This window comes from Mastomys coucha, unplaced genomic scaffold, assembly GCF_008632895.1.
Source record: "Mastomys coucha isolate ucsf_1 unplaced genomic scaffold, UCSF_Mcou_1 pScaffold9, whole genome shotgun sequence".
Lineage (NCBI taxonomy): Eukaryota > Metazoa > Chordata > Mammalia > Rodentia > Muridae > Mastomys > Mastomys coucha.
In genome coordinates this window covers 18,868,317-18,885,267 of record NW_022196915.1, presented here as the reverse complement: position 1 = coordinate 18,885,267, position 16,951 = coordinate 18,868,317, and the positions used below count along the sequence as shown (strand labels likewise).

Here is a 16,951-nt window from a genome sequence, read left to right as displayed (position 1 = left end):
TTTTACAATGTTCCAAAGTCACTTAAAATACCCAATGAGATAAATGCATGTGCAGAGTTGACATCAAGCAATATTCTATCTGGCACAGTGGCCAGTAATCAAACAATTACAAAATGGAAAGTACATCTTGTACAAACTGACAGAACCATTAAGTCAGCGGAGCTCTGAGCAGACGTACTGACACTATAAGAATTACCAGAAAGCATTAATTTCAGAATTAATAAAATGGCAGTAAATAGATGACAGCTGCCAGATGAACTCGGAAATAAGGTTACTGGCCTTGTTAAGCTCACGTCTCACTTTCTCAGGCACAAACTGATCGAGGTAGCGTCTGAAGTGAAGTGCATCAATGGCAACGATTTCCGTGCAACGTCGCTGCCAATCGTCCCTGTGATGGGACAGAAAGGGAACAAAGATATGGAACATGTAGATGCCTTTAAGCAAGATCCTTGTAGGAGTCATGCTGTCAACAATTTGGCAGCATTAAGATATTAAAAACAAACAAATCCTAACCACGGGGCCCAGCAAAGCAGGAAGGCGGGAAAGCATCACAGTTTTAGATTCAGAGGTGTGTGCACTGCAGACTGCTGAGGAGTAAAATGAAAAGTAAGAGACAACAGGAGACGACACATTGTAAACAAGCACATCAGTTATAGTGAGCCTCAGAGGCTAATGGATTTGGGAGGAAACAAAAGGAATCCTGGTCTTTGTTTTCCTCAAATTACTATAAACATGGTATTTACTCTGTATTTTTCAGAGATCTGTTCTAAATCACTGGTATAGAACATTACCCCATACTGTACAGGAAATAATTCTGAGAATCAAGTATTATAAAACAATATATAACATTCAGTCTAACCTTCTACTTACTGTGCAACTGTCCACTACAAAAACTATCTTTAAAATGATCCAGACACAAAAGGAGACAAGATATGATGCCTACAGAAATATGAAAGACAATCTGAGCTGATGAACTTGGAAAACCATAAATTTCCAAATAGATCACCTGTTAATAAGCTTGCATGTATTGGTAGCCAAGTAAGATTTGATACTAAAGATTAAAAACAAAACAAACAAATAAACAAACACCAACCCTCTCTGCTACTCTGGGTAATTGTGGGAATAAGCATCCACATAGATAACTGTTTCATTATAAGCACATGTGTCAGAGTCAGCTTCAGTTGTCAACCTGAGATATCTGGGAAGAGAGACCTTCCTCACTGGGTTTATTAGTGGGCACTGTCATTGGTGGGCAGGTGGCCCTGAGTTAATAAGGCAGGTAGGTGAGCGTGGCAGTAAGCAGAATTGCTCTATGTATGGTCTTTTAGCTACTTTAGCTCTTGCCTCAGGTTCTTGCCTCAAGTTCTAGCCTCAAGTTCTAGCCTTAGCTTCCTATGATGAGATGGACTGTGAACTGTAAGCTAAAGAAATAAATCCTTCTTCCCTCAAGTTTGTCTGTCATTTTTTTTTTTTTTTAAAATCACACCAACAGAGCCCAAGCAAGACCATCCTATTTTATAAATATCATAGCTTGGACTTGACATGACAAATAGTAAGACTGTGATATAGACAGAGCTGACTCCTTCTGCCAGAATGTTTTTTTCATTAAAAGGTGAAGCAGAAAGTAATTTCTCTCCCCACCTGGCAAAGCAAGTTATTTTTAGTATCATTTAGTGAATAAGCAAGGATGCTAACATATGAAGTCTATTTCAAGAAGGAAGGGGACAGACAGAAGCAGCAATATTCACTGCACGCTTTACTGTCAACTAGTATCTAGCACCGGGCCACATAATGTCTCAACATACATTTCCCCATGTATCTGATAACATAGATAAGCTGGATAGCTAAATAAGCTGGTCAATGGCTCTAAACTCTAATTAGAACTCATTCTAAGTTTGGACTTGGAAGTTAACCTCTATAGCTTAGCAATAAAGAGCTGCATCACTGTGTCCTGATAGCTTTTGCCTCAAACTTGGAGTTTATTCTTCTCTTTGACATGTGAAACATGGCAACATTGTTTTGCCTTCCAAAAATCTGAAGTACTGACTTTAAATATAATTTAAATGGAGTCACCACATAATGGAGGAGACAAGGACCCTACTAGATATCTTATGCCACCAAGTAAAAACCTCTAGTGCTAGGAAAAACAGATTAGAGCTTGTGGAGTTATTGATTGACTAAAGGGGTCCCATAGATTCCCCCAAACACTATAGGCTATTGCTGAGGCTACAGATTACTCTTCACAACCTGATGGTAAGGCCCTGTTGCTGAAGACAAAACATACTTATATCATCGAGCATGGAGAAATGGAGCTGGTGCCCAACTAGAAGCTTCACCCTTACTGACTAGTGATCATGATGCTGGTGGGTGGTCTGCACACTACTGGAGGAGAAAGGTAATCATCAATATCACCCAGCTACAAATCCTGCAACCTACAACAGCAACCTGCCTGCAAGAGATATTGCTACAGCTGGCACAAACCACTTTCTGATTGGCTTTAAGGCCCACTCCATGAGATGGAATCTATACTTGACATTGCTAAAGTGGCCAAGAACCTGAGACTAGATAGGTCACAGGTACAGGGTAAAACCTACTATGACATATTATACCTGTACATCAGTGCATTGTTCAAGCCTATTCAGAGAAGCCTCTTTCAGTGGTTGGTAATTAACATAGAAATCCCCAACTAGACAACATGCAGTGAGTAAGAGACATTGGAACATTCAGTCTCAAATGGGATGCCATCATTAATTCCCTCTCAAGTCTGATGGATCTATTTGGAAGATGAGCTAGAAAAATTCTAAAAGCAACAGGTGATGAAAAATTCCAAGGAAACAGTGTTTTCCAGACACGATGAATTGAAAGAGACTGTGACAACATGCACAAGACTTACACAAGGTTAAGCCACACAAAATCCCAGCAGTGAGAAGGGGAGGCAGACACAAAGTTCCAGCCCTAATCCAGAAGCTCTTTGCAGCTGATGTCTGCCAGGAACGGGTAACTCAGTTTTCTCAACAGTTACCAGGTATGCCAGCCACTCTTCAAGGCAAGCTCTAGGCCTTATGCTCAGTAGTAGCTGACAAATAAAAAAATGGACTTCATGGTTTTGTTCTTGGTTTTGTGGGCTTTTTGTTGTGTGGGGGTGCTGAACATGAAGTTGGGTGGGTAGGGAGGTAGGGAGGATCTAAGATTTGCTGAAGGGGAAAGAATATGATCCAAATATATTGCATGAAAATAGTATTTTAAATAAAAACCCAAAACAAAACAATAAACTTCTGGAAGGGGCAGAGTGCACCAGAGTCAAGCACATGCTCCTTTGGTTTCAGCCACACAATATTAAAACCAGAAACACTCACTTTTCACTCCCATCTTCATGGCTTCGGGCCCAACGATAAGTTTCAGCATAGCCCGTGTATTCACTGTACTGTTCAGTACCTGAAACAAAACATCTATTAACACCATTGACTTCAGACTCAAACCATTCTACCTAAGGTGATCAATAAGGTAAGAGTACCATTTTCTTTCTTTCCTACCCCCACCTTCCCAAGACAGGATCTCTCTACATAGTCCTAGCTGTCTTGGAACTCACTACATTGACCAGGCAGAGATTATCATTCTTAGTACCTCTATTCAGCACTGTACCTGAAGAATAAGGTAGGATCACCCACTCACCACCCCCAATCCCTGTTGCCAAAATGTAAGAAAAGAAATAGAAGACAAAAGAATGGGAAGGGATAAGCAGGGTTGGGAAAGTAGCTCCATGGAATGGTATGAACAGAACCCTGGGCTTAACTCCAACACAAACTATCAGAAAAAGAAAATAAAATGTAAAACTGTCTTCTGGATGTCATCAGCCCAAAGAATGGATGTCTTGCCTGACTCTGCTGAGAGTCAGGCAAGGATAAGAAAAACTCATAAATAAAGAGGACTTAAGTCAAAGATGTGTCTGTATATTAACAGCAGACAATGAGAAAATGAAATACCAAACATCCATTAACACAGTGACGAAAACATCAGTCACCTATGCAAACTGAGCAACATATGTAGAAGACTAAAAGAGACAAACAAATAAAGAAACAGAGCATTCTTTTTAAGCAGAAAACTCCCTATTATTACATGGTTAATTCTTGATCTATATATTTACCTCAGTGCTAACAACAATCCCAGTTCCAAACAGTTCCCCTCAACCCGTGTTCCTGATTTAAACTCATGAGGTCAGGTGATCCTTACACAGCAGCCTCTTAAGTAGCTAGGGCTACAGGTACAGCAGCACATATTTAAAAAAAAAAAAAAAAAGACATGGGAAAGACCCATGAAACAGAATGGAGGCCACAGGACAACTAACTAGAATAAGGTATAAGGAAAGGATAGGTTCCCCCCAAATACTGTTGGAACAAAATGGTAATTCATATAAAAATATAGACTTCAACAGCTACATCATGAATAGACATTTGAGATGGAGGATAGACACAAACATAAAACTGTAAAATGAGGACATTGCTAATCTCAGCACTTAGAAGGTAGAGGCTAGAACATCAGGAGTTCAAACTGGAGCATGAGAACATGCTCAAAAAACAAACTCAAAATGAAAACAAACCTACTCATGAGACAGCTTCACTATATGTATTTAGCCAAAGATTTCTTGAACTGGATAGAAAAAAAGCAGTGACCACAAGACTTATAAATGAAACAAAAACTACGCTGGATCAAAATTCAAGTTACTGTCAATAAAACATTATTAGGAAAAGCAGGCTTAGAGGAAAGACACATGACAGGTATGTGACAAGGTCTTATTCCAGAATATTGAAGAAGTCTCAAACATTAATAATAAAAACAAGCAGGTGAAGTAGAGTTTAGAGATAGACCCCTTTCCAGCATGTGTAAGGCCCCATGTTTAGACCCCAGCAAAGAAAAAATAAACACGAAATAAGTGAAAACACAACTCAATTTATAAAAATGGGCAGCCATGAATGTATACCTCATAAGAAACGTATATAGTTGGCTAACATCTTATGAAATAATGCTTAAAATTATCAGTCATTAGCAATCACATTAAAACCACAGTGACATACCATAATAAATCTCAGTGCATGGCTGAAATAGAAATGGCCACAACAGAGGCCAGATGTGGTAGCACAGTGTTTTCATTCCTGTACTTGGGAAACTGAGGTCGGTAGATTTTTGTGAGTTGCAGGCCAGTCAGAGTTATAAGATGAGACCCTGTCTCAAACAACAAAAACCCAAACAAACACAAGCAGCCCAGCAAACAATGAAAAGGCCATATTAAGGGCTGACAAGGAAAGAGAAACAAGCAGAAATCTCACCCTACTGGTGAAACAACATGGCACAATAATTTTGAAAAATTGTCTGGTAAATTTCTTATAAATTAAACATGAACAGTTTGATCTGGAAATGTCACTTGTATGTATTTACTGATAGAAAACAAAAATGTGTACCAATAAAAACTGTACAGAAGGGCAACAGAGACAGTTCCTCAGTGATCAAGAGTACTGCCTGGTTTTCCAGAGGACTCAAATTCAATTCCTAACACTCATACAGCATCTCAAAACCCCAGTTCTAGGGGATCTGATGCCCTCTCCTGGCCACTGCAAGCTCGGGCATACAAGTGGCATACAAACAGATGCCAGGGAAGGACCCAAACACATGAAATAAAAATGTAAACAAAAATTGCTCAGAGGCATGCTCAGAGCAGGTTTCCTCACAAGAGCTGAACATCAGTCACAGACCACCACAGAGACAGAAGGAGTAAGATTCATGGGAGGAGATTTCCTGCAAGGTCATGGTTCACACAACTGTGGGAGTTAAGTGAACAGGGTTAGCAAGCAGGCTAGACTCTGACATAGGCAGCAGCTGCTGTCCACAAGAGGATTTCTTCTGGGAAGCTTATCTCTTAAGTGACTGAAATAGACCCTCACAGAGTGAGGCAAATAATGTCCCTTCTTAAGTCTTAACTAAACTACTGTAGACTTTTACTCACATCTACACATTATCTTTACAGCAACATATGAATTCAGTGTTTGACTACACAGAGGCTGTGGCTGAGCTGACACAAACTCACAACAAACTTAAAAAATAAGCCTGGCATAGTGTCTCACGTGGAGGCTGGGAATCACCACAAATTTGAGGCTACTTAGCCTATGGTGAGACTCTTTCTGAAAACAAACAGAGAAAGAAGAAATGAATGAATGAATGAATGAATGAATGAATGAATGAATAAATAAATAAATAAATAAATGGGGGTGCAAATGTAAACAACAGTAAATGAACAGGACAATATAAAACCAGTGGGGCTTACACAGAGCAGCTGATGTTACTTAGGATAAAGCTCAAAGCCAGGGAGCTCACACAGAGGGGTATGGATGCTATTTAGTACAAAGCACAAAGCCACTACACACCCCAAAACATGACAAGCCTCAGTAGGTGGACTCACTAATCTTTAGGAAATATATGATGAAGTATTTAGGAGTAAAAGGGACTAATGTCTTTAATAGACTCTTAAATATTTGAGGAAAAGAAGTAAGCTGGTAAATTTTTACAAAGAGTATGAAAAGCTGGGTGTGGTGGCATGCACCTGCAATCCTAACTCAGGCAGTTGAAGCATGAGGACCCTGAATTCAAGGACAGCCTGAGTTACTAAGACCCTACCCCCATCCCCAAGTGAAAATTCAATATATTTTTCTTGTGATAACTCAGTAAGTTTGGAGTTTCTTCAAAATACATTATATGCATGCAGAAAAGGCATATGTATGCAACATTATGAAAAGTACTCTATTTTGGCATATGACTTATAATTTCCCATATTAAAGGTTAAGTACTACAGTTTCTAATTTATTGTTTAGTATATCACCTTTCAAAATAATTTAAAGTAATTTATATATTAATTCTCATAAATTTACTTAGAATTTTTTTATGCTACAAACCAAGAAAACAAGTCTAATGTCCTTGGTATTTCTTGTGCAGAACCTGCCTGGACTTGTAAGTATAGCTGGATGCTCTTGTATGTTCAAAATCCACAGAGCACACATAAAGCAAGTGAAATAGAAAGCACCATATTAACTGAAGTTAAAACAGTAAGTTCAGAAGTACTCTACAGGGACACATAATGGACTCCTTAGAAGTTCACATTCGCAGCCAGGCAGCGGCTCTGAAGGCAGAGGTAAAGACACTGCTGGGACTTTGAGAGTAGCCTTGATGACACGTGAGACAATGTCTCAGAAAAGAAAGCCACATCTTCACAGATAGCACAGTGTGGTGGTGAAAAGCACCAAGGGACATTAGGAAACATGGGACCCACAGGTGAATCGTCACCGGTCATGTGACCCTGGCTAACCATCATCTGAAACTCAGGGTTATTAATAGGGCTCAGTTTTTTTAACCCCATGAATCACTTAGAAAACTAAGTTAAGACAAATTAAAACTCCTTCAAAACCATGTCAATGAACTTAACTTTGAAAAGCAGCAGAGAAAACAAAACTGACTCTCTTACCTGGGCACTTACAGGAATGCTCCTGTTTATGTTTTCTGTCTACAAGTAGACAAGTCTCACCTTTCCTGTTCATAACAACAACAAAAGGCTGCCTACTATGACCTTGTAATTATGCAAACATATGTTTTGCCTTTTAGAAGCACAATAATTGAAAACTATAAAATAGCAATGGCTAAGTTTCTGCCTAAAGTGAGGACAATGTTAGCCTTCTTTGCAAAGAGAAATAAACGTGTATTATTTCCTCTGCATCAGGGAAATTAATGCTTCCTTCTGGCTCTAAGCAAATTAAACATTGGGTTTTTAAGTAGACAAGTTATATACTTATATCATTGTCTTTTGAAAAATGAATGCTTTTAATATATTTTAAACTCAAATTTATTAATTTGCCATGACGGAAACATAAAAGCAAACATTGGGAAGAGCATGAAGACAAAAGCTTCTGAATTAATGAGACAGTCTGCCTTGGGACAGACTGTCAGACCAAACAGACCTTCACTCAAGGAAAAATACTATCAAGCGTTCACGGCAGCTCTCTCCCCATCACTTCTGGGTTCTAGGAAGATGGCGAAGGTCACTGAGAGTTACAATGTGACTTGGGAAGAAATGCGAGATAAAATGACAAAGTGGCAAAAAGAAAACTCAAGAAATAATTAACAAAGTATGGAAGTTGGAGAAGAATTAGTTAGTGACTATACTCCTAAGCTTGGGGACAACATTTGGATCCCATATGAAGAGGTGATGATTGTAGCCCTAGACTATGGTCAGGATGACTTGGCATTGCTTTGTCTTCAGGAGTTAAGAAGACAATTCCCCTGGTAGTCACTGAATTAAGCAGTTAACAGGCATGCGATTTGAAGCAATGAAAAAATATGACAATGCTATATACAACTGTATGACTAAATTTTGCAAGAAGATTCACCTAATACTGCTGCCAGAAGCTAAGATTGCCATTCAAAAAGCCCAGGGGAAAAATGTGGAAGCCATTCGAGAGCTGACTAAGTATCTGGAACAGTCCGTTGGAGACCAAGAAGCCTGGCATGAACTTGCAGAACCTTTATATCAATGAACATGACTATGCCAAAGCAGCCGTTTACTTAGAGGAGCCAATGATGCCAAATCCACATAACCATTTATGTGTCAGCAGTATGCAGAAATCAAATACACCCAAGGTGGACTTGAAAACCTCAAGCTTGCTGGGGCAGTGGTGGTGCATGCCTTTAATCCTAGCACTTGGGAGGCAGAGGCAGGTGGATTTCTGAGTTCAAGGCCAGCCTGGTCTACAGAGTGAGTTCCAGGACAGCCAGGGCTATACAAAGAAACACTGTCTCGGAAAACCAAAAAATAAAAAAACAAACAAACAAACAAATGAAAACCTCAAGCTTTCAACAAAGTATTTTTTGCACAGGCATTGAAACTCAACAACAGAAACATGAGAGCTTTGTTTGGGCTTTACATGTTTGCAAGTCACAATGCTTCTAATCTAAAAGCAAGTGTAAAAATGAAAAAAAAAAAGACATCAAATATGCTAGTTGGGCTGCTAATCAAATAAACAGGGCTTATTAGTTCGCAGGTCAAAGTAAGAAGGAAACCAAATACTCTCTTGAGGCAGTTGAAGACATGTTGGAGACACTACAGATCACTCAGTCTTCAGATTTCAGGAACCCTTTGACATTAAATTTCAGAACTGCACAGCTGAACTTCTTGGGTTATGACTTAATTTACTAAATGCCTAGTGCTATTTGTATTCTAATTTTCTCTGAAGAGGTCATTATAAAGAATGTTTAAATAAACCTCCGCTTGCCTTGTACTGCTAGTAAGTGGGAAGATAGAGGTAGTCCATGGACTAGAGATTTAAGACCTATTGATTGTACATCCATTCTCATATACCACCCCCACACCTTATTAAATAAACTGTGGTCTATTAAAAAACAAAAAGAGTTCATGGCAGTATTATGAGCTTGGAGTATTAGACTTAGTAAGAAGTGTTTCTAGTTTCTCTTACTATTAATCCAAGTTTATAGTGAACTGGGGAATATATTAGGAAATTAACAAATTCTACTTGTCAGTCAGTGGGCTGTACCCTGGGATAGGCAGTTTACATGAATGCCACCCATCCTACTCCAGTTAGTATCACTCACAGTTGTGATCGTGGAGTAAGTAGATGCAACAACACTCTTGCCCTCAGCCTTCACAGTAAATACTTTGTAAAGATAACCACCATAAAAACATTTGGTCTCTAAACACTCAAGTAAACTCCAATTGAACTCAGATCTCTCCAATAGTCTGGAGTCACTTAGCGATGGGTTGTTTCTGTAGCGATGGTGCCCCTCACTTTCTATTTCACAAAGATGGCACAGAATCATAAGCAACAGTTATGATTAGTCTATCACTTCTGGTTAGTCTATCACTTCTGCTGACCAAAGATATCCACTTGAGCAGACAGTCCTGATGATCTGACTCACTGATGGGTGGTTTTAGGTAAATTAACTATTCCTCGGCTGACCAAGTTTCATCTGTAGGTATGGGTAGACATCTATTTGTTTTATGTGCTCAACAAACAGAACAAAGAGAAGAATCCTGTAAAGGCCCTTAACACTTGACACTGAAGCTGTATTCTAGATGTTTAATTCTTTTACTCCATCTGTACTGTAACTCATAGCTACTACAGGGTGAATCACAACAAACAGAAATAACACTGTCTGAACAAAAGTATTTGCCTGTTTGCACGACCTGTTTCATATTCATTTAGAAGTCTGATAGCAACCAGATGTCCCATAATGATGACAAATTTAATTTATTTCCAATTTCTCCAAACTCTTCTACAGATTCAGGCAGCACAGTCACAGCCATTAGGTCACTGAGCTTAGCTGCATCACTGAAGGAATGGAATTGATCAGGCAGATAAATTACAGTATATGGTTAAGAGTCTCCTAAGAAGGGAGATGGCAGAAGTCCAGATACCAAATAGATGATGAAATGGTCATTTCCATTAAGGGAACATCACATCACAGATATTAATTAGGAAGCACTGTAATAAAGTTAAGTGCATGTGGGAAAAAATGCTGAGTTAAAAGTCACCCCAAATGTCTTTAGCTTGAGGTCATCACAAATTTGAAGGGAAGTCACAAATCTACAATTTTCCATTCACTTTACAATAGCTGCAGGTAAGTCAGAGGTCACTGACAATTCCAGAGTGATCCTTTAGTAGGTTGGGGACAAACTATCTTAAGCAGGAGAAGGGTGGAGGCAAGAGGAGAGAGACAGAAAGACCATGCTAATGTTTTCCTTCTAATATAGCTAGAGAAAGTGATATCCCTTACTTACTATAACATTAATGGCAGAGAAGATTCTTTTTCTACCATAGGAGAATGAAATAAGTTTACCATAAGTAAATGAAAGAAACTAGCTTTGGATTTAAATGCCCAGCATTTTACCAAGGTTTATTAATCAATTTTTTAATTAAACTATTTATTTACTTTATATCCCGATCACAACTTCCCCTCCCTCCTCCTCCTCCTACCCCCTTTAAAAGCATGTAAATTCTTCTCCAAAATTGATGGGCTATTTTGTCATAGGAAGACTATGACAAATTAAATCCTACAAAAATTAAAATTTTTTAAAAATAATCATCAATATACGTAAGTGATAGGAACAGTACCAGCCTCGATATCCAGAGTTCATGAGAAGAGCATAAGGCAAGTTCAGTTTGCTAGCATCAGGCACTTAGCAGCCCTTCCCTCAGTTTCCCTTCTGTGATCTGTGTGCACTCACCTCCCCCGGTAACTTACCAATCCCATCCATTTTATGTACCTACATGGTAATCAATAACTACAGAGACAAGCAGTATAAGAGCTGAGGCAACGCTGAGAATGAAGGGCTCTACCACCTTTCCAATTCAATTAATTGTAGAAACAACTTCAGAATTCTAGAAGAAATTCTTCGTGTTATTATCTTGAAATAACAATCTAAGGATCTAAGAAGAAATTCTCTTGTGGTGGTTCTAATTTTAATTTCCCATAAAAACTAAATAAATTGTGTTTGCCTCACCTCACTAAACCAGCAGATCACGTAGGTAAGAATGTTTATCTGATGTGAAGCCATTTTGCAAAGTAGCAAGATAACTTTAAAACAGTAACTACTGTAGAAATCAGCAATCCAAGAGCCACCAGGGAAGATGCAAGAATGTTGAAGCTCCTTCAAAGTCTCATTTTTCTTTGTCTTTTTTGTAAAAAACTTTATCTTTTGTTTTTAAAGATTTATTTATTTCATGTATGTGAGTATACTGTAGTTATATTTTCAGGCACACCAGAAGAGGGCATGAGATCCCTGTTACATGGCTGTGAATCACCATGTGGTTGCTGGGAATTGAACTCAAGAGCTCTGGAAGAGTAGTCTGTGCTCTTAACCACTGAGCCATCTCTCCAGCCCCAAAGTCCCATTTTTCAGAGAGCAGTCCCCTGGGAGATCTCATGCAAAAGCTGTCTTGACTTCACAAACCTGGAGCTTGTCAGGTGTGGAAAGCCAAGTCTCCAAGCATTAGAAAAGGACACCACAGGTCCCTCGTTACCACAGAGACTGCTAAGGTGGGGGTAACCACATGGGGCAAGTAATAGACTATCCAAAATGTCCAAGGAAAGCTGACAAAAAGGAGTTTAGAAAAGTTGTAGCATATTTATGGGAATGTAGAACACTGTGATACAAATGCCCAGAAAAACCAGAGAAAGCCTCCAACTTCCCCACTGCCCAACCTTGAATCTTTGGAAGCAGGAAGTTAAGACTACACAGGGTCACCAATGACCTGGTGGAAGGGTGATGCCAGGTGCACTGCATGCACACAGAGCACCCCAGCAAAGCAGGAAACTTATTTATTCCAGTCACTTCAGAATTCCGAATAATCATTAACTAACCACTAAAAAATGAACAGAAACCTTAGTGATGACACTCAACAAGCAATATAGACTCCTCAGAACTTGTTTAGAGAAGAAATGAAGTAAACAATATATACCAATGACAATAACTCCGATAGGGGAAATCCAATTTCTAGGGTCACTATATTATTTAAAATATCCAGATCTCATCATTAACTATAATGTAAAGAATAAGACAGTTGCCCCATATCCAGGAATGGAGTAGTCAACAGTAAACCAATGCTGGATTCAGTATAAAAACACAAGTCAGTTATTTTAAATATGTTGAAAGAACTGAAAAAACAAAACAAACAAAATCCCATGTCTTAGTACTAAAGGAAAGTAAGTATGTAGTAAGTAAATATTCTTATATTTACTTACTGTGATCCCCACAGATATATCAGGGGCACAAGATGGCTCTGTGGGTAAGAGCACCTGCCATCAATCCTGACAACTTGAGTTTGATCCTTTATTAATCGCAAAGCAACAACAGAAAACAAAATTCAGTTTTATAGGCTTAAAAAAAGCACCCGTAACTGTGGAAATGTTTGGCTTCCTGTAGGTATGTTCCTCTAGTTACTCAAATGAAAGGTACACTTAGATATGCCAAAAAACAAAAGATGGGGGGATAAAGTGCATTACTACTGAAGACAGTTTAAGAAAACAAGATAACAGCAATGAAAAAATAACAAGTATAAATAATAAATTTAAACTACTCGGTCTAGGACCAGCAAGATGGCCCAGTGAATAGAGTGCTTGCCATCAAGCTCATGACCCGAATTCAACCCTGGAACCCATGTGGCAGGAGAGAACCAACACCCCCAAGCTCTCCTCTGACCTCCACATGAACTGTGGTATGCAAGCCAACTCCTCCCAGCCCCACAATTTTTAAAAAATGGTAATAAAAATAAAATATTGGGTCTAATGCCCATAGAAGAGAAACAGCTTTTAATCTTCATGGCAGGGATTCAAGATGGGGAAAATCTACCCCATTGTGTAGATACATACACACACACAGACACACACACACACACACACACATACACTAACCTGTAATAATAAGACACTCATTGTGATCCAGCACCTCAGTGAAGAGCCGTGAAACAATCAACTCAGGATTGATTAAAAATCTGATTTCTTCTTGTACAAGTCCTGCACCAGTCACACCACCTCCAACAAAACGATTTGCAAAATCCACCTATTGGAGAAAATGTAGTTTCTGAACAGTGTCTGAGCACCTACATACATGACTGAGAAATATATACTCTATGGGACCAAAGCTTTTTCTTTCCCGTGAAAACCATGAAACCCAAATTTTCCTAAGGAGTGACCACAGTTGCTTAATCCTTCCACCTCAGCACAGCAAACAACTCTGCATCTTTCTTTAGGTCTCAAAACCTCCCAAGGAACCTGGAAAATGGAGCTTTTTAGATAAAATATTAAGTAAACACCTTATCTGTGTCCAGGGGACAATAAAGCCAGGTTAGTCTTGTGTGAGGTTTCCAAGTCATTTCCCTACATCTACTAGCCAGCTTTTCTTTGACTATTTTAAGTGACTTTCAAACAATCAAACCTTTATTTTCAGAAGCTGTTTTTCTTCTGTGGAAGAATAAAGGGATAATTTTTTTTTTCCTCTGTGTAACAGCCCTGGCTGTCCTGAAACTCACTCTGTTGACCAGGCTGGTCTTGGACTCAAGAGATCGACCTGCCTCTGCCTCCTGAGTGCCACCACGGCCCCACAAAATACAAAATTTTTGTTTCACATTTAACCCCATACCAAGATGCATAAATACTACTAGCTACTTTAGAAAAATATAACCAATTGAGGGGGAAATATAATCTAGTATAAGAAGAAAGATTTAACTCCATTAATATTTGAACTTTACTCTAAGTATAAACAGCACGTTTGTTCCTCTTTCAGGGTGTAGGCAAATGTTTTTCAGAGTAAAAGCCTGATTCCCTTCTAAAGAATTGTATGATTCTCAAAGGAATGCAAAGTCAACTGTCACATTACTTCGTTTTTAGAGTGATTAGATTAATTATTTAGATTAATCAGATTGTTTAGATTATTCTAAAGATTTAGATTATACAAATATACACAATTTAAGTATATACACTATCAGACATGCAAGTAAAACAATTTATCATCAATTTTAAGTTTTTCAACTATTATAAAATATAAGATCTCTCAAAACTTGTTCATACTTTCTAAAGCAGTGGAATGAAAATATGAAGCCAATTTTATAGAATAGAGCAAGAATACAAATCTTATACTCAGCAAAAAAGATAGAAATTAAGAAAGGACAATATATTCCTTCTTTTACCCATAAGATCACAAAAAATACTGACAAATACTGATAAATTATTGAAATGGATATACATAAAACTATATATTTGGGTTTGTGCTCCAGAGTTGAGACTAAACATCTAGAATAACTATTTATCTAATATAGGAAAAAAAAAAAGATTTTGGTGAAACTAGTCTATTGACAAATTACATACCTACGTATGAGTTGTCCAGAACTAGGTAATATGTCTTAAAACCATCCAGTTTAATAAACATTTACTAAATATTATGCTGGAACCTATGAGATAAATGAGTTATGTAGTCCTAGGACTAGAGATGTAGCTTGCAGTAAGACAGTACAAGGATTTGGGTTTGATGCCCATTGCCACAAAAATAAATTCAAAAGTATGTGGTCCCTGGCCTGAAAGGATTTGCAGTCTGGATGTGAGTCAAGCATATAAACAGGGAGATCCTATGATTACTCATGAAGCTCTGAATGTGTATGCTATGCTTTCTCAGGAGTGGACTGGAGTAAACTCTGAGCATAGAGGAAGGCAATGCAGCTTTACAAACGGAAGCAGCATCCAATCCTCAATTGCTGACAGACTGAGTGGACATGGAATATTGTGAACAACTGCTGGACAGGACTGTGAACAGCTTCTCCATTATTCCTGCAATGTAGAGGACATTGCACTGGGGATTACAGAGAATGATAGGGTAGTCTGGGAAGGATTCGTTTAGCAACTTAGACCAATGTTTCATTAAGAAAACTCATGGTGCAGTTTTAGTTTCAAGAATACACTGAAAGAACGTAAAATTAAAAGCAAAGAGCTTAACCACATATCTACTGAGAAACTGTTAGAGCCTCAAATGGGGCTGTGGTAGAATATAGGAAAAGAAAAACCTAGTAATTTCATAAATGAAATGGATAGCATTTGAGAAATGCAAAACTAAGTATATGGCCATCATTGTAATATTTCTATGAATACAGATAGAATTTGAAATCGACATAACTTGATTTTTACTGGAATCAGGTACATAACTAAAATAAAAAGATATGATCTATCAAACTTATATAATACTTGATAATACTTGTGAAAATATAGCACATGATGTTATTGTTCACTCTGACAAAAAGACCAAAGACAGTCATTACTTGAAAGGTGACCACAGAAATACACTGTTAAAGCAAGAGCTTAAAAGAGAAAAGGAAACCTAAAGCTTTGAGTACTTACAAAAGTTCTTAATAAAGGGCTCTCTGGAACAGGTGAGAAACCTGCTCCCATACACAAATACAAGCACGTGAGCTTCTTTACTTGTAGCCAGCCATTTTCTAAGTCTCTTACTTTAAAGGTACTTGTTCAGATTACTCACTTTCTACATTGTGACTTGATGAAAAGAGAGAAATGATAATACTCCTTACAGAGGTTTTGTTGTTGCCTTTCAACATAACATAATTTGTACGTTGCATAACGAGCTTTTGGAGCACTGCAATACAATATTCCCTGATCTCCTGGGGAGATGTGGCATGGGTAGAGAGAGCAATTAATAGTGCTATATTATAGTAGTCTCTTAACCTACCAAGGCCCTATTTCAACTATAAAATACTAGAGGCAAGTGGGGAGAATCTCAACCCTGACTGTTGGTGAATGATTTCTTGTTGAATTGTTCTGTAATGAGAGGTCAGCATTCCTGTGGTGCTAACTAGCATTACCTTTGCTTAGTTCTTAGGTACATTATGCCTCTCTCATTTTATCCAAGACTTTATGTAGGAAAGAACTGCATAAAAAAGGAAATGCAGCAGAAAGCAATATTCATTTGGAACAACTTTTAAATACACTGAAAAATTATTTTTCAAGAAAAATTATGTAATTTTTTTCAAATATAAAGAATAGACGTATGTTGTGTGCATTATGTGCGTATGTTGTGTTTAAAATAGGGCCCTGCTATAGCTCATGTATATCTTGAACATGCTATGTTTTGAACTTGCAGCAATCCTCCTAAATACTGGGATTACAGGCATGTGCCAGCATATCTGCCTGAAAAGTTATTTAAAACAAAACATAGCTGGACGCTGTAGAGCATGTCTACAATCCTGGTTCTCAGAAGGTAGAGGCAGAAGGATCATAGGGTTAAGAGCATTTTGAATTACAGAGTGAGACTAAGATTAGTCCGAGCAATCTGTGTATGGGAGCAGGTTTCTCACCTGTTCCAGAGAGCCCTTTATTAAGAACTTTTGTAAGTACTCAA

At 38.2% G+C, this 16,951-nt stretch overlaps 1 protein-coding gene and 1 pseudogene across 4 annotated transcripts in view; one reads left to right on the top strand and one right to left on the bottom strand.

Moving 5' to 3' along the window:
• Parg (poly(ADP-ribose) glycohydrolase) overlaps positions 1–16,951 on the bottom strand; it is a 114,747-nt gene that overhangs the window by 23,355 nt on the left and 74,441 nt on the right. For all 4 annotated transcript variants that reach the window (XR_004116266.1, XM_031362024.1, XM_031362025.1 and 1 more), the window contains 3 exons: positions 13,465–13,612; positions 3,357–3,435; positions 280–388 (listed from right to left, as the gene is read on the bottom strand). Coding sequence is in view for 3 of the 4 variants with exons in the window: in XM_031362024.1 (XP_031217884.1) it covers positions 280–388; positions 3,357–3,435; positions 13,465–13,612 (336 nt within the window). In the remaining variant the exon portion in view is untranslated. The remainder of the gene's footprint in view (positions 1–279; positions 389–3,356; positions 3,436–13,464; positions 13,613–16,951) is intronic.
• On the top strand, positions 7,964–9,232 carry LOC116085117 (annotated as a pseudogene).